This window comes from Piliocolobus tephrosceles, chromosome 8, assembly GCF_002776525.5.
Source record: "Piliocolobus tephrosceles isolate RC106 chromosome 8, ASM277652v3, whole genome shotgun sequence".
Classification (NCBI taxonomy): Eukaryota; Metazoa; Chordata; class Mammalia; order Primates; family Cercopithecidae; genus Piliocolobus; species Piliocolobus tephrosceles.
The window spans coordinates 114001242-114020238 of record NC_045441.1 but is presented as its reverse complement, the minus strand read 5'-3'; the positions used below and the strand labels follow the sequence as shown (position 1 = coordinate 114020238).

At 39.5% G+C, this 18997-nt stretch overlaps 1 protein-coding gene across 2 annotated transcripts; it reads left to right on the top strand.

The window, feature by feature from the left end:
- Positions 1-3955: 3955 nt before the first annotated feature.
- C8H7orf77 (chromosome 8 C7orf77 homolog) lies at positions 3956-18795 on the top strand. 2 transcript variants are annotated; one of them, XM_023223438.2, is made up of 5 exons: positions 4153-4233; positions 6871-6918; positions 8876-8884; positions 14051-14124; positions 18526-18795. In XM_023223438.2, exons 1-5 carry the CDS (start codon positions 4153-4155, stop codon positions 18584-18586), a joined length of 273 nt encoding a protein of 90 aa, XP_023079206.1. In that variant the 3' UTR covers positions 18587-18795. The 2 variants fall into 2 exon arrangements, with proteins under 2 accessions (XP_023079205.1, XP_023079206.1); XM_023223437.2 differs by lacking the exon at positions 8876-8884 and having other exon boundaries at positions 3956-4233; positions 6871-6927.
- The last annotated feature ends 202 nt before the right edge of the window (positions 18796-18997 follow it).

Sequence of the window (18997 nt, the reverse complement as noted above, 5' to 3'; positions counted from 1 at the left end):
TTCAAAGAGAATAAAATACCTAGGAATCCAACTTACAAGGGATGTAAAGGACCTCTTCAAGGAGAACTAGAAACCACTGCTCAGTGAAATAAAAGAGGACACTAACAAATGGAAGAACATACCATGCTCATGGATAGGAAGAATCAATATCGTGAAAATGGCCATACTGCCCAAGGTTATTTATAGATTCAATGCCATCCCCATCAAGCTACCAATGAGTTTCTTCACAGAATTGGAAAAAAACGGCTTTAAAGTTCATATGGAACCAAAAAAGAGCCTGCATTGCCAAGACAATCCTAAGTCAAAGGAACAAAGCTGGAGGCATCACGCTACCTGACTTCAAACTATGCTACAAGGCTACAGTAACCAAAAACAGCTTGATACTGGTACCAAAACAGACATATAGATCAATGGAACAGAACAGAGTCCTCAGAAATAATACCTCACATCTACAGCCATCTGATCTTTGACAAACCTGAGAGAAACAAGAAATGGGGAAAGGACTCCCTATTTAATAAATGGTGCTGGGAAAATTGGCTAGCCATAAGTAGAAAGCTGAAACTGGATCCTTTCCTTACTCTTTATACGAAAATTAATTCAAGATGGATTAGAGACTTAAATGTTAGACCTAATACCATAAAAACCCTAGAAGAAAACCTAGGTAGTACCATTCAGGACATAGGCATGGGCAAGGACTTCATGTCTAAAACACCAAAAGCAACGGCAGCAAAAGCCAAAATTGACAAATGGTATCTAATTAAACTAAAGAGCTTCTGCACAGCAAAAGAAACTACCATCAGAGTGAACAGGCAACCTACAGAATGGGAGAAAATTTTTGCAATCTACTCATCTGACAAAGGGCTAATATCCAGAATCTACAAAGAACTCAAACAAATTTACAAGAAAAAAACAACCCCATCAAAAAGTGGGCAAAGGATATGAACAGACGTTTCTCAAAAGAAGACATTCATACAGCCAACAGACACATGAAAAAATGCTCATCATCACTGGCCATCAGAGAAATGCAAATCAAAACCACAATGAGATACCATCTCACACCAGTTAGAATGGCAATCATTAAAAAGTCAGGAAACAACAGGTGCTGGAGAGGATGTGGAGAAATAGGAACACTTTTACACTGTTGGTGGGATTTCAAACTAGTTCAACCATTATGGAAAAGAGTATGGCAATTCCTCAAGGATCTAGAACTAGATGTACCATATGACCCAGCCATCCTACTACTGGGTATATACCCAAAGGATTATAAATCATGCTGCTATAAAGACACATGCACACGTATGTTTATTGCGGCACTATTCACAATAGCAAAGACTTGGAATCAACCCAAATGTCCATCTGTGACAGACTGGATTAAGAAAATGTGGCACATATACACCATGGAATATTATGCAACCATAAAAAAGGATGAGGAGTTTGCGTCCTTTGTAGGGACATGGATGCAGCTGGAAACCATCATTCTTAGCAAACTATCACAAGAAGAGAAAACCAAACACCGCATGTTCTCACTCATAGGTGGGAACTGAACAATGAGCTCACTTGGACTCAGGAAGGGGAACATCACACACCGGGGCCTATCATGGGGAGGGGGGAGGGGGGAGGGATTGCATTGGGAGTTATACCTGATATAAATGACGAATTGATGGGTGCTGACGAGTTGATGGGTGCAGCACACCAACATGGCACAAGTATACATATGTAACAAACCTGCACGTTATGCACATGTACCCTAGAACTTAAAGTATAATAATAAAAATTTTTTTTTTTTTAAAAAAGAAGGCCAGTGAGGATATTGCTGAGTAATCTGTGAGAGGTAATGGTGATCTAAACTGGGGTGGTGATAATGGAAATAGAGAGAAGAGTGGAGATTCTTGGAATATTTAAGAGGTATGATTGTAGGACCTGGAATTTAAGAGAAGCAGCATTGAGGTCTAAACTGATTTACAAAGGATGTGAATATCAAAAGAATTTCATAGAAGTGGATTCAAAAGAACTGAGATCGCTATGAAGTAAAAAATAATGTTTAATGGAAGTAACAGAATGAAAGAGCTGGAAGAGTAGCTGGAAGAGTAAGAATTTGTACTCAAACAGTGAACTTTCAGGTTAAGATTTTAGAGGTGGAGAAATAACAGGTGATGATAAAGCCCAGGGTATGGTATTGAGTGTCTGTAACTAAAGTGGAGCGGAGGTGAAGATCACTAAGATCACTGGAGACAGAAAGCCAAATAAACAAGGCGTAGTGCTGCATGAGATTTCCACTTTTTTTTTTTTTTTTTTTGAATTGTAAAATGAAGATTGAGGCAGAGATGAAAATTGTGAATCAGAACCTGAAGCTTTCACTGAAGAGAATTACCAGGAGGTCAGTTCGTGAGAGAGTTAAGAAGGAATAAAAGTTTGTATAGACTAAATGACATCATACTAAATGAACTTGTCTCTATTATTCAGAAGAAACAGAAAAATTTCCTTCAGTGACATTCTTCTGACATCTCCCAGATGGAAGCTCATTAGTAGAGTAGTTGCTCTTACCCAAGTTATATCTTTGACATCTCTTTACCTGAGTTAACCTCTGCTGATTCATCACTTTATTATTCCTTTAAATTCCAGTTCTCCTGATGTCCTACCAGTGGTTTCTCCTATCCTAACATTAACAGCCCTTTGGAAATGTGTGCAAGTATGTGTGCCTGTGTGTGTGTGTGTATTCGTATGTGCTGAGTGGAGTTAAAGGTCATTCTACCTGTACAGTTTTGTGTCCCGTTTTTGCTTCATAGAAATGATGATCCTTTGGCTCCAAAAGAGAAACAAAAATGAGGCATGTGCTGAGAGGTCAGCTGAATATGCAATGGACATAGACAAGCACCAAAGATTGAAAAGTAAAGTTAGAGGATCACAAAGAGCAGCGTTGGGAAGGAGAGATGTTGAGTCTCTACCCTGTTTTAGAAAGATGCTGTATTTGAGATTCTGAATTTTCAGGACTTCACTGGAGCCAGAATGAAATTATAGGTTTGCAGGAGTTAGTCTTTCTATTAACAAGTGGTATGGGGCAGATGAAAGTGGGATGGAGAGACAAACCAGGATTTACAGATGCGACAATCATGAGGGCCTCTCATTCCAAAAATAGATGCTGTAAAACGGGAAATTTAGGGTCTTGTACCTGACTGCAGACAGTGACATCATTGAGAGCAAAAAAATATAGCTTATAATTTCTTTGCCCTTAGGGGCCCCTGCAATTTCATTATAATGGTTTTAGGTGTTGATCGTTTTCAGCTTGGGATTCATAGACCTTCCTGAATTTAAATACTGATGTCCCTTAACAGTTCTGGAAAAGCTTTAGCCGTCATCTCTTGCAATGTCTCTGGTATTCTTTCTGGAACTTTGAATAGCTGAATATTTCTTTTATTCTGTCATTTACTTTTCTTACTCATTCTTTCACATTCTGGATAATTGCTTTTCCCTGCAGATTCAGCCATTTGCTTTTCAGCTATACATCTGCTGTATAATCCTTTCTGTGGGTTTCTTTATTTTAAGGTTTATCTTTTCAATATCTTGAAGTTCTGTTTTTTAGAAAACTAAAGCCAAGACTAACTTAACTTAAAATTTCCCCTCAAACTTTCTTCAGACAAGGAAAATGGTGATAATTTGAACTAAAGACTCACGAGAAAGCTTGATAATGGTTATAAATCCTTTAAGAAGGTATCAAGTTCCGGACAGACATATTTCTTTGTGATCCTTTTCTAAAGGAGAGGATTTACTTCTCATTCACCTTTGCGCCGATGGCTTAGTACTCTGGGGTCCATGCCGTATTAAGGCTTTAGGCTTTATCTCCTTCCTCCTTCCACCCCAGTCCTGCCATGGGGTTGTCAGAAACCACTGAGAGCAAAGCAAATTTCATCATTTACTGCCCAGTGTTTCTGCTTTCACTTCAGAGTCGGGCTCTCTACTCCTCAATTTTGCGCCAAATCAGCTAGGCATGTAAAAAGATTTTCTGATGGTATAGCTGGCACTCTTGTTTCACCAGGAGGACCATGCTGGGTATCTAACTTGAGAGACGTTCAAGTGAAGCAGGTGGAAGTCTGCTTCTGAGAGAGAAAAGATACAAGGGCTTCCTGAGAGTGATGGTAAAAGTTACCGGAAGTAATGGGAGCAGAGAGGGTTTGTATCAAGGCTCCTGAATTCACGCAGGACGAAGCAGAAATCTATTCCTTGACAAACATGGAGGTATGATCAGAAAGTTAAGACAATGGCAATAAAGAGAAGGCTGGCTTATGTCAAAGAAGCATGACGTGTGTCTCAGAGAAAGAGTACATTTTATAATGGAGAACAAAATACTTCTCATCAGCAACAAGACAGAGCTCTGCTCTAACATATATGTGTGTGTGTGTGTGTATGTGTGTGTATAATGCATTTATAAAGTTAAAATATCATTTTGTTAAATGTTAAAAAATGCCAATCAGACTTACTAGAGCAAATGATAAATTTGAATGTTGTTTCTTAATTAAATGTTTTCTATTCCTTGGGAAAGAACGAGAATTGCCAAAGCAAAATCAAAAACAAAGGAAGAAACAACAGTGGAACCTACTTATCATGGGAGGTAAAGTGGAATTGCAGGAGTGCTTTATCCTTGGGGGAAAGAGGAGAGGGATAAAGCAGGTGGTTGGAATTATAAAGGAGAGAATGGGGACAATAAGGACAGGAGTATTAAAAGGAAAACTTCAGCCAAATTCAATGTAAAGGAGTATAATTGAGCAATATCGATTCGTGAATTGAGAAGCCCCCAGAATCACTGCAGATTCAGAGAGACTCCAGGCGTCCCGCATGACCAGAACAAATTTATAGGCAAAAAAAGTAAAGCGAGGTACAGAAATCCAAAGTGAGGTAAAGAAACAGCTGGATTGGTTACAGCTTGGAGTTTGCCTTATTGAATGCAGTTTGAACACTCTGCAGTGTATAACTGTTTGAAATATGGCTGCAGGAATTGACCAAGACTTCATCCACAAGGACACAAATATAGAAGTATGGAGTCCTTCTCAGGCCATATTTAGTTTGCTTTAATAGGAGATAGAAATGGCAGATAATATAATGGACAAAAAAGAGAAAGAATAAATGTCAGATTATATAAAAGGGAAGAGAGACTAACAGAAAAATACACAATAAAGATACTTGAAAAACTGAGATTACCTGAGAGATTACCTGAAGAAAAAACTAAATAGAACAAAGAAACATGGAGATGAGGAACAGGAAAGAAGAAAAGGAGAAAAAAAAGAAGAAAAGAAGAAAATGGAAATCTTGACAAAGGAAAGGAAGTGCAATCAACAAGTGTGTGTCTGTGACTTTTGGATTGGTTGTGAGGTGGTAGATGTATGTCTCCAAACAACATGATTTCCAGCCTTCGTGGGCACATACTGATTATCCATTGACTGGGAACTTCAGTGTTTCTCTCCTAGAAGTATAGAAAATTCGAGTAAAAGAGGAATAGTGACCTTCCCATGGGCAGTGAAATGAACTTTCATAAATATTTACTTATAATGTATTGGTTTGTATAGGATTTGACTTCCTCCTTAAAATAATTTCAATGACTTAAAAATGAATCCCTTGAATGACATGTGATTTGAATAAATACCTAAAAGAAAAAAAAATTTCTTAATTTCCCCTAAACTGGTATTGTTTAGATTCCTATATAGGCAGGCCCTGTGAGATTTTAGTCCAATTTGTGACACATAATTAAGAGAAACATTAAATCCATTTATTTGAAAGAAAATAAAATCCCTCACTTAAAATCTGATTCTTGCATGAATACAAGGCTATGTACTTGAGAGTATTTTGAGATATACTCTAGGTTTGCAAATATGCAAAAAAGAATCACTTGAAGGATTTCCCACATACATGTGTTAGTTTTGGATGATGTTAACTTCATTCAAAATGTGTGATGATGGTTCCCTCAAAACTAACTTAGATTTAAGATGACAACATTAGCATATATCTAACTCCATTTATGCAGATTGCCATTAAAATGACAAAGTGGTTATTTAACAAAAATAAAAACATTTTTAAAGGAAAATAAACTCTTCACCAGTGCAGTTAAATATGAAATAGTGACAGTCACTCTTCACAAACGTTGGGAGATTTCTACCCCATGTAAAGCAAGTAGAAGAGGAGCGAAAGAAGAGCAAATCTAACCTGCCACCTCATAGCAAGTGTATCTGGGAATAAGCGGAGATCTCACTGTAACCTTTGGCGCTCACCATCTGGGAAACTGGGACCTTATCTGGTGCCCAGGACACAATGACCATGGAGCATACTCCTGACTTAATGTTTTCCAGGTTACACACACACACACACACACACACACACACACACAGAGATACCCCTATCTTAGATAATTTTGGGCTGTAAATCAAAACAAAGAAAATAGTATCTCCAAATGAAAAGTGTGCACCTCCTAATTTCCTCCAATCTATTGGATCTCTTAGCTGGTCACGATTTATCCTTTTTCCTCTTCCTTTGGACCCAAATGATGCAGAAAGGGATCTATAACAATGCCTGATAGACTCTATTTCAAGCATAATTCTCCTTTTCTACGATGGTAAAAACAGAAATGAAAAAGTTCATTTTCAGACTTATAAAAATGCATTCCAATTCATAAGAAAAGTATGAATATTTTTCTCTTAAAATGAATGCAACAAGCAGGAGGAAATTTTAGAAAATGTTTTTTTTTTCCATTTTGTTTAATAAATATGTGTCACAACTATAAATAATATTCAAAATATTTTCAATATAGCAACCAAATGATATCTATTCAAAATCATCTAGGATATCTCTCTGTAGTTCCTTCCCTCTTTATGCTTAAACCCACAGGACAGCATTGGAATCAAAGGATGTGAGTTCAAGTCTTGGCTCTTCAGAGTCTCTCAGGTAAGTCTTCTTCAAAATGTTGTTTAGTACTTTCATCTTTAAACATGAGAAAAATTATTCTGAGTTACTATGTGCTTGGCAGTTAATACGAAAATTACATGCGGTGACATAAAAATGCTTATCCTGTGGAAAGTTCTAAATACATTTTACTCTCCTTTTTTTCTTCTCTTTTCCTTCTTTCCACCTTCACCTTTTTGATTACTATTTTTTTCTTCTCCACATCATAACTATATTATATACCTATATATACATATGTGTATATATATAGAATTTTCTTACACCTATCCCATTCTCTATACTGAAGCCTTGTCATTTAAGTTAATCAATGCCCAGTTCTGACCAAATTCACTTGTCTTCATTCTAGTTATCCCCTTTTGATGCTCTATTGTCTCTCACATCCAAAGCTAATATTTCTCCTTTTGGGGCTCTTTTCTTGTTGGCATTTTATGTGCTATCCTGGCTCTGTGAACTCTAACTTCAGTTCCACACCAAATTCATTAATCAGTAGTGTACTTAAGAAATGGCAAAACATTGTCAGAGAAATCATAGCTGTTAATAAATCATTTAGTCTGAAATGTATAGGGTGGCGGTTAATACCATGGGGTCTAGAGCCAGACCTTGGTTGAAAATACAGCTCCACCACTTCCTAGCAGTGTCAGTTTGGTCAAATTATTTAACTCCTTTGGCCTCAATTTGCTTAAATTTCCTTGAAGTCTTGAGGTTTAAAGAGGATAAGGAATGTAATGCAATCAGCACAGTGCCTAGTACATAATAGTAGCTAACACTTGTGGAACACTCAATAAAACTTAATTCATATTAATTTGAGGATTTTTCAATTCAGTGTGAGAATTAAATAAAGCACAGGTGAGGGACATTACTGAGAATTGCTTTAATTACTTTTTTGTTTCTGTTTTCATCTCACTTTTTCATGCCAACTGCTTCCTTTTATTTAAAACCTTGTAAAGTTCCTAATAAATGTGAAAAGAACTTTTATGTTTGAGATTCAGAAACTGTAGTACTTCTTCAAATATTCATAAACAGAGAAAAATAATCCTGTCAGTATGGCCACTTAGATTGTATTAGTTTGTTCTCACAGACTAATGAAATACCTGAGACTGGGTAATTTATTAAGAAAAGAAATACTTAATTTATTCTTTTTTTTTTTTTTTTTTTTTTTGAGACGGAGTCTCGCTCTGTCGCCCAAGCTGGAGTGCAGTGGCCGGATCTCAGCTCACTGCAAGCTCCGCCTCTGGGGTTCACGCCATTCTCCTGCCTCAGCCTCCTGAGTAGCTGGGACTACAGGCGCCCGCCACCTCGCCCGGCTAGTTTTTTGTATTTTTTAGTAGAGACGGGGTTTCACCGTGTTAGCCAGGATGGTCTCGATGTCCCGACCTTGTGATCCGCCCGCCTCGGCCTCCCAAAGTGCTGGGATTACAGGCTTGAGCCACCGCGCCCGGCTTAATTTATTAAGAAAAGAAAAGCTGTGAAGAAATACCTGAGGCTGGGTAATTTATTAAGAAAAGAAATTGACTGATAGTTTTCATGGCTGGAGAGGCCTCCGGAAACTTACAATGAGGCAGAAGGCATCTCTTCAGAGGGTGACAGGAAAGAGAATGAGTACCAGGAGGGGAAATGTCAGATGCTTATAAAACCATCAGATCTCATGAGAACTCCCTCACTATCACGAGAACAGCATGGGGGAAACAGCCCCCATGATCCAATTACCTCCCATGGGTCCCTCCCACAGCACGTGGGATTATGGTATTACAATTCAAGATGAGATTTCGGTGGGGACGCAAAGTCAAACCCATATCATAGATATACTCATTTAAATTCTGAAGACATGCCTAAAAACCGTTTACTAGAATGAATAATATAACATGTTGTAGATGAAGGTGACGGAAAAGGTTTTGAGTATAAAAGGGTTTTTTACTTCCAGCATTTTGAGTTTTATCAAGTGAAAAGTATTAATCTGGCAAGCATTAATTAAAAGTCTTGACTTCAATATTTCTATAGGTAAGTCAGAGCTTTCTGTGGTTTGTGTGATTTTCATTGCAAGGCTAAAGCTTTAAATTTAGCATTCATACTTCTGTCAAAATTCATTTTAAGTCATACATAAACATGTCATTTGCATGTTGATTAACTGCCACAATTTCCTCTGTAACAATCTCAGTTTGGAAGTGCACACAAATCACAGCTGAACAGATTTCTATTAGTTCCAAACTCACATATGAAGTAATTGTTGTTTTTCTGAAGAAAATCTGTAGTCAATGTGCAAATTATACATTTTGTTTATACAAGCAATCTAGAATGGATGTTTTAGTTATGCATTTGTTTATATATGAAACTTGGACTTACAAATCAAGGACTATAAATATAGAAAATATCTCTCCAAACTAAAGTGCAAACTCCACGTGATCAAATTAAACAGTTTGGCTTCTGGAAGCAGTTAGCCTACTCAGGCAATCGTACCCAGTAGCATTACCTTCTGTGAGGCAGGAGAGGGAGCTCTTCCCCACAGTATTCTGAACTAATCTTGCAGGAAAAAATCAGGTGCCAGAACGCAGCCCAGTCAGAGAAAACACTCTACAAGTTCAAGCAGCATCTTGGCAATGCTGTATTTGGAGACCACGAGAAACATAGTTAGGTCCTTTCTTGAGTTTATGAAGGTTTTCAGTGATTCCAAATAGTTTTGGAGGAAGACTAAAGTTACAGCATCCACTCAGAACTTAAAAAAAAAAAAAGAGGGCTTTCCATTTAGTAAACCCATCCAAATGCACTCTCAGCCTACAATCTCAAGTCGGCTTAGGGACTGGACAAACTACACTAACCAGGAGAGCGCCTTCTGGACCAGCTTCCTCTGGGCAGGTCTTTAAGGCTGCTGAGTTAGGAAAGCCTTTACTCCTGGGTAAGGTTCTAGGAGGTGGAAGATGCCACAGCTGTGAATATGTGGTGGACTTTTACTTTGGATTCTGGATCTCTTCCTTCACATATCTTTCGAGAGTTCTTAAAAAAAAAAAAAATTTCATGATCTTGGAATGCTGATGTTTGAACTGCCTCTGCACTTGTTAAAGAATGATTTGGGCTATTTATTTTTGGAATTCAACAATTAGAATTATGTGTTTTTTAAATTCAGTTTTAATTTGCACTACAATTGCTATGAGCCTCCCTTTTTTACTAAAAGCATTATGGATAGCATGGAAATTTTTTTTTAGTAAACAATGACACTGAGGTTGCATACTCCTCTGTCTTAAGACAGAGTAACTATTTACGTAGTGACTATATTAATAACAGGTGGGTATACTTTTTTAAATAAAAATTTTCTGAGTTAGTTCTATGTTTACACACAGAAATTTTGAGGTGCTCATCTATCACAATCACTGTCATTAATGACAAAAGTAGAAGCATTATGCTATTGCTTTCAGCAAGTCAATGGACATTTCTTAGTTTCAGCAATGAGCTAACAATAAAATCAGGGTTGATATTGAGCTGTGATAAAATAAACAGTTCACATTAATTTTTCTCAGGAATAAATAAAAACATACTCCGTAAACATAGGTTATCATGTTGAAATAACATTTTTTGTTGTTGTTGTTTGTTTGTTTTTGAGATGGAGTCTCGCTCTGTCGCCCAGGCTGGAGTGCAGTGGTGAGATCTCGGCTTACTGCAACCTCTGCCTCCTGGGTTCAAGGGGTTCTCCTGCCTCAGCCTCCTGAGTAGCTGGGACTACAGGCGCCCGCCACCACCCCTGGATAATTTTTTGTATTTTTAGTAGACACAGAGTTTTACCATGTTAGCCAGGATGGTCTCGATCTCCTGACCTCGTGATCTGTCCGCCTCGGCCTCCCAAAGTGCTGGGATTACAGGCAGGAGCCATTGCGCCCAGCCAATGATGGTATGTTTTAATAGATTTCTAACATTCACAAAATAATTGAAGCGGGAATGTATGTTTTGAGGGAAAAGAAAGAAAAATGAAAGCATATATTAAAGAGAGAGAGAGAGATACACACATGACCAGATAAGGCAGTATGGTGAAATAGAAAGTAAAGGAAAAGAAATGGAGAAGAAAAATAGTTTATGAGTGATAGGCCAGTAGAAATTACTTCCATTTTTCTCATGGCAAAGTTCCTTCCCGATTTCTTGAATTAAAAGGAAGAAAATTGTTATGTGAGAAATATTTCTGTCGCATGGAAATACATTTTGTTTTGCTTCCATATTGAATGAGGAACATGAATTCCTTCAGTTAGAATGTCAAAGATAATTTTTTTCAGAAACTAATAAATACATTTTATTAAGCAACTTTTTCCAGAATGTTTTCAAGGTTAGCATGCTGCCATTTTGCCTGGTCTGCTCAGCTCCAGACAACTGGATGATTCAGCTTCTTCCTCCTCCACCTTTTTTGGCTTCTTTTTCCCTCTACCATCATCTCCATCTCTCCCTGAGTCCACACTCTTCTTCCTGCCTCCATGCCTCTTCCTTCACTTACTTCCTCCATCATTGTTCTCCATGTGTCTCTTGGCTTTTTATCTCTGCCATTCATATTCTATATTTTTCTCTCTCTTTCCCTTTTTCCTTTTTTCTTTCTGCATTGCGAGCAATATAAAGTAGACCTATGAGTTTTAAAAGATTTGGCATGTAAATTAATAACATTTTGTGGTTTTGTTATAATTTCAAAGTAGGGTGATTTTAATTTAAACACAACAGTCAAACTGAGGCAGGATAAGTAAGATTAGGGAGCTGTATTAGTTCATTTTCACACAGCTATAAAGAACTACCTGAGACTGGGTAATTGATGAAGAAAAGAGGTTTAATTGACTCATAGTTCTGCAGGCTGTCCTGGAAGCCTGGCTGGGAGGCCTCAGGAAATTTACAATCATGGCGGAAAGTGAAAGGGATGCAAGTAGGTCTTACCATGGAGGAGCAGGAGAAGGAGAGAAGGGGGAAGTGCCACACACTTTTAAACAACCAGATCTCATGAGAATTCACTCACTATCAAGAGAACAGCAAGGGGGAAATCGGCCCCCATGATTCAATCACCTCTCACCAAGCCCCTCCTCCGTTATGTGGGGATTATAATTCAAGATGAGATTTGGTTGGGGCCACAGAGCCAAACCATATCAGGGGCCATACTGACTTTATCCCCTTGAGAGGTGACAATGTGCTAGCAGCCCTCACTCTTGGCGCCTCCTTGGCCTCGGTGTCCACTCTGGCCGTGCTCGATGAGCCCTTCAGCCTGCCTCGGCACCGTGGGAGCCCCTCTCTGGGCTGGCTAGGGTGGAAGCTGCCTCCCTCTGCTTGCCAGGAGGTGTGGAGGGAGAGGCACGGGCAGGAAGCAGGGCTGCCAGGGTGCTGGCAGGCCAGTGCCAGTTTCAGCAGGCACAGGCTGGGCTGGGCGGGCTCTGCACATGGAGTGGCCAGCCAGTGCTGCTGTCCCAGGGTAGTGAGAGGCTTAGCACTGGGGCCAGCAGCTGCGGAGTTTGCACCAGGTCCCTCAGCAGTGCCAGCCCGCTGGCGCTACACTCAAAAAAATTCTCACTGGGTTTAGCAGCCTCCTGGTGGGACAGGGCTCCAGACCTGCAGTCTGCCATGTCTGAGCTCCTCCCCCTGCAGTGGGCTCCCCACGGCCTGAGCCTCCCCAACGGGTGCCACCCCCTGCTCCGTGGCACCCTCCCATCAACAGCCCAAGGGCTGAGGAGTGCAGGGGCAGCTCGAGACTAGCGGGCAGCTCTGCCTGCTCTCCCAGTGCAGGATCCACTGGGTGAAGCCAGCTGGGCTCCTGAACTGGGTGGGGACTTGGAGAACTTTTATATCTAGCCAGAGGATTGTATGTGCACCAATCAGCACTCTGTATCTAGCTAACCTAGTGGAGACTTGGGGGACTAGCACTCTGTGACTCTGTGTCTAGCTCAGGGTTTGTAAATACACCAATCAGTACTCTGTATCTAGCTAATTCTGTGTCTAGCTAACCTAGTGGGGACTTGTAGAACTTTTCAATCTAGCACTCTGTGTCTAGCTCAAGGATTGTAAAGGCACCAATCAGTACTCTGTCAAAACGGACCAATCAGCTTCAAGATAGACCAACCGGCTCTCTGTAAAATGGACCAATCAGCAGGATGTGGGTGGGGTCAGATAAGGGAATAAAAGCAGGCTGCGAGCCAGCCAGGGGCAACCCACTTGGGTCCCCTTCCACACTGTGGAAGCTTTATTCTTTCGCTTTTGGCAATAAATCTTGCTGCTGCTCACTCTGGGTCCACGCTGCCTTTATGAGCTGTAACACTCAGGGAACGTCTGCAGCTTCACTCCTGAAGCCCAGGAGACCACGAACTCACCAGAAGGAAGAAGCTCCAGACACATCTGAACGCCTGAAGGAACAAACTCCGGACACACTATCTTTAAGAACTGTAACACTCACCACCAGGGTCCACGTCTTCATTCTTGAAGTCAGTGAGACCAAGAACCCACCAATTCCGGACACACCCTTGTGTGAAGCCCCACGGGGCCCTCCATAGACAGCTCTACATCCCTTGCATCCTCGTGTGCATCAGTACCTCTTTTGCAAGGTAAGCAGTCCTGCAGGATACCAGCAGACCACCAACCAGATAGTTACAAGTTCCTGACATCCAGTGTGGCCTGGGAAAGAGAATAGAAGAGTCTTATTCCTGATGGAATTTCGCCATTCTCCAAGCAGTCAGCACCAGAGAAGCTATTAGGTACAAATTCCTGCCTTGGGGGAAGGGAAGAGGGAGGAGAAAGGAAAGGGGGTGTCCAGGGGCTTCTCTGGTGTCCTGCATATGCAGCTAGGCTCAAGGTTTAGCTTTTAGTAAACTTTTCCTCATTTTAATAATAATAATAATAATAATAAAAAACACCCGTAGGTGGAGATTTTATATGCTCATGATACACACGATTTGTGTTAGGGCATGATACATGCGATGCGTGTTACAGCTGCAGGTCTGCCTTTGCACACTTGACCTTCCCAGGTCGTATTTTATGAAAATGTATGTACAGCTTCCATCAAAGGAATTCCTTTGAGGCACTAGCTGCTGTCTCCCTCTGAGTAGCTTGCTCTGCCTCTCAGAGCGTACTTTTGCTTTGCAATAAACTTTACTTACTCTTACTTTAGGCTTGCTCTCAAATTCTTTTGTGCGGTGAAGTCAAGAATCTGTACCTGCTCACCAGCAACAAAACCACAGTGAAGTAAGGATATGAGTGATGTGTGTGTGTGCATGCCTACGCATGTGTGTGTGTGTGCATGGTGTACATGTGTGTTGTTAATGTTGCTTAGAATATTCTCCTCGTTCATCATCTGACAGTCTCTGGTTCCTCTGGTTCATCATTCAAAGTTTAGTTCAAATGTCCTTGAAAGTCATTTCTGTATGCTCCCCTGCTCCCAGTTTAAATTACATCTTTCTACTACACTCCCTTAATAATGACCATTTCTCAAGTTTCTATTATATGCCATAGTTGTGCTTCAGACTTTATAAACATTATCTCATTCTAACAACAACTCTTTAAGTACGTCTCATCACCCATAATTTACAGGTGAAGAACCATGGCTCAGAGAGGCCATGGAATTTGTATCAGGTACTCTGGGCAAATACGCTCCTGCCTCCAGGCCTTGGTACTTGCTGTTTCCTCTGCCTGAGATGCTCTGACTCCAGCTGGCTTCTTATTTCTAGTCATCCTTCCACTCAAAAGTCACCTCTTCGGAGAAGCCTTCCTTGATTATCCAATCTAAAGAATTCTGTATCATACCTGTCTGTTTCATTTTTTCTTTATTTTCTGAAAGTAACTCGTCTGTTTACTTGTGATGGTTAATATTGAGTATCAACTTGATTGGATTGAAGGATGCAAAGTATTAATCCTGGATGTGTCTGTGAGGGTGTTGCCAAAGGAGATTAACATTTGACTTAGTGGACGGGGAGAGGCCGACCCACCCTCAAGCTGGGAGGGCACCAGCTAATCAGCTGCCAGTGCGGCTAGAGTAAAGCAGGCAGAAATTGGAAGGGCTTGACTTGCTGAGTCTTCCAGCCTTCATCTTTCTCCTGTGCTGGATGCTTCCTGCCCTTGACATTAGACTTCAAGTTCGTTAGCTTTTGGACTCTTGGACTTACACCAGTGGTTTGCCAAGGGCTCTTGGGCCTTTGGCCTCAGATGAAGGCTGTGCTGTCAGCTTCCCAATTTTTGAGGTTTTGGGACTCGGACTGGCTTCCTTGCTCCTCAGCTTGCAGAGGGCCTGTTGTGGGACTTTACCTTGTGTTTGTGTGAGTAAATATTCCTTAATAAACTCCTCTTCATATATACATATATCCTATTAGTTCTGTCTCTCTAGAGAACTCTAATACAATTGTTGACTTATATATTGTTCATCTATTCCACTAGTTTTAAACAAGCATAAGAGGAAGGAGCTGGTCAACCTTCTTCTCCACTGTACTCTCAGCTCCTGGAAGAGTGTCTGGGGTTATCATAGATGCTCAGAAAGTATATAATGAATAAATAAGTGAATGAATGAATAAATAGAGAAATCTTGGACCTGGCCCTGTGACTTTTCTACTTCATGTTCTTTCCACCCCATCTTAATAGTCTGTACATCATTTAAGATTGCTTATACTGAAATACCCATATTCTTAAAAAGTTATGCTAATACTAATTGTATTATGTCAGGGTTCTCCAGAGAAACAGAACCAATAGGCTGTATGTGTGTGTGCATGTGTATGTGTGTGTAGAAAGAGAAAGAAATTTACTTTGACAAATTGGCTCACTAAATTGGCAGGAGGTCTAAAGAAGAGCTGGTATTGCAGTTGAAATCTAAAGGCAGTCTGCTGGCAGAATCCTCTCTTGCTTGGGAAGGGCAGTCTTTATTTAGACCTTCAACTGATTGGATGGGGCCCACCCACAGACAGCCATCTGCTTTGATCAAAGTCCACCAATTTAAATATTAGTATCATCCAAGAAACCCTCATAGAAACATCACTTATATTCCTCAAATAACCAAACTACATTTTTCACCTTAATGAAGAAATGAAATAATTTAAATCAATAGGCATTTGAAAATTTAAAAATTTAAGTATTGATTAAGTGGCTGTGACACGCAGGGCTCTGCTTGATGCTGGCTTTAAATAGGTGAATGAAACAGACACATTTCCTGTGTTCATAGAGCTTATATGATGGTAAAATAAACATATTTATATTATCATATATGATTCTCATGTGTAATATCAAAAGAAACAACCTAAATTTTCTCCACACAGTGTCATGATTACACATTTATAGAATTGGTTTTTGTTTCTCTTCACCCTGTAAGTGTGTCTTCAGTCTTCTTGCCCTTTCTTAACGGTTACATATGCAAAGGGCACAGTTGTGTTTATTAGAACCTCAATATTATTGCTGGTTAATTTGGATAAGTGACTGTTATGCTTAGAGTTTCAGTGTCTTTATTTATAAAATGAGTGTAATACTTTCTATATTGTCACAATAGGATGGGAATGCAGTCAACAGACAGACGATTTTAATGGCAAATGGTTAGGAAACCAGAGAGGCAGAAAAAACAGAGAACAGACACGTAAAACAGGAGTCAGCACAGTGAGGTTTCAGAGGCAGTTGTGACTTCTCAGATGACCTCAGCATTGCAGTGAAATTACGTAGGTTCAGATGATACTGCCTAAATGGAGCAAGAACACCATCAGATAGGAGAAGCTTCCTTTGCCTTTCTCTTTTTTTTTCTTTTTCCTCATGGTATCAGCTAGGCTGTTCTGGAGATTCTGGCTACAGGCCTGCTTCCTCACTAGGTGCAAATAACTACTGCAAAGCAAAATTAGCACCTTCTTGAGTGTTTACATGGAGGTGGGATGAAGTGAGGTTCTATTACTCACACTCATTCTTCAGCAGGCCTGGGCGTCAAGCTCTGTGAGTACCCCTCCTGCAAACAACTATCTCACAAAGATAATATGAAATGTTGGAAACACCTAGCACATAACATGCACTCAATCAATTAAAAACTGGAATGTTATGACATGTATAATTTTATCCATAATTCTATAGGTACATTGCTATATTACCAGATTGACTTGAAATGATAATATTTATTATGAGTTGATTTCTTTTTATTACTAAAGTCACTCATAACAGCAAGCTATTGTTATTGTCATTCTATATGTTATTACTCAGTGCATTATTCAGCATGCTATACCCAGAATGTATTCAGAATTTTTATATTTCTAACCTCCTGTGCATTTACTATTCCTAAGTTCCCAGGAGAAAAGGGGGACACTATTCCTCTTTGCATGTAACTAATACTGGTGGGTACAGGATATTTTACTCATTATATTGATCAGGAACAAGAGTGTAATGTACATGCTTAAAGGCGATTCAAATATTTAATTGGTTTTAGTAGGAAGGCGATTTTCCTCGATTCTCTTCATGTTAAGAATAGCAAATTATACTATCTCTGAATACAAATTTTACATTTTAAAAAGTCATTCAGTTGCATTATGTTACATATAAAAACATGCAAAACTTGTGATTTTTTTTATGTAGACTTATTTGTACTTTCCACAGTCTAGATGTAAAACCACTTTGTATTCATCCCCAATTACTCTTACCATACGCAGAAACTGTTAGCAGGATAGCTGTCTGTTAGTAAAATTAAGAGGTGATTAAATAAAGAATAAAAACAAATCTGATCATGTCATGTCTCTCAAACAGCATGACACCCCCACAAGCAGACACACACATGCAGACACACGCCCCTTAAATGCTTCATTGACTTTATTTCTCTCTCAGGGTGGAGACAGAACTCTGTATCATGCCTCTGAGGCCCTTTAGGATGTGGATCCCCCATGTCTTCAGCCCCATTCATGCCACAGTGCCTTGGCACTCTCTGCGTTAGCCACAATGACCTCCTTTCAGCCCTCTCAACAAATCATACCGTTTCCTGCCACCATGCCTTAGAACATGGGTGTTTCCTCTGCCCACAATAACCTTTCCCCTCCCTGCTTAGTTAATATCTAAGGGTCCTTCAGAACTTCTTTACAGAAGTTGTTTTCAATTTCTGGTTTAGTTAAAATACTCCAATCATAGATTCTAAGCACCACATATCTCTCCTTCAGATTTGTGCCGATTGCAATTTCTCATGTCCTTATAGGAACTTTTAATTACTATGCCTGCCTCCCCATCCTCATTAAACTGTGTGGGCTCCGCAGGATGGAGATACAGTCCTTGGTTTCTGCTCATCGTTGCATTGCCCAGTGCCTAGCACTGTACCTTGCAGTAGTAGAAATTGACAAGTATTTGTATCCAAAAAAAAAAAAAAAAAAAAGAAAAGAAAAAGAAAAAGGAGCATGAGCTGTGTGTGAATGAAATCATTGTAATGTTGGCCAAGTTTCCACAATATATATTTGTGCAGAACTATCAGAAGACATAATACAGGGTTTAATTTATCTATTTGAAATATTGAAATCAAAAGATTTTTGGGAATGAAGTGCTAATTGTTTCTGCCCTTGCTTTGAATTCCTTGGGGCAGCTACTAATTTGCCAAATGCCTTTTATGAAAATGTTTGCATTTTCTTTTATTTTTATTTGTTTTCTTGTCATCCTTAGGGAGCAGAATGCCTGTCTGACTCACCCTGACAGATCCGCTATGGCAGGTCTGCTGTTGTAGAAAATTCTCCACCCCAGGGGCTTTCTGTCTCTTGCAGGGAAGGCTCATGAGCAAATGCTGTCATTAGCAACCATGCATTGTTGAAGACATATAGTGAGAAAATATGTCAGGCATTGTTTCAGTGTACCAATTTTAGTAGAAAATCATGAAGAATTTTTGAGATATTAACTGTAGATTAAAATAACCTTTAACCTAAATCCTGAGAATTTTCCATGGTATTTTGATTTTCTTTTGGTCTTTCTTGGCCATCTTTTAAAAATTAAATCATTTGCTTTTGTTTTTCTGGGAAAAATGCTTTTATCTGAGGATTTTTCTAAGCTGTACCATTATTATATTTCACTTCCCTTTTTACATAGTCTATTTTATACCTATTGGTTTAAAATCATCAAAAGAGCCAGGTGTGGTGGCTCA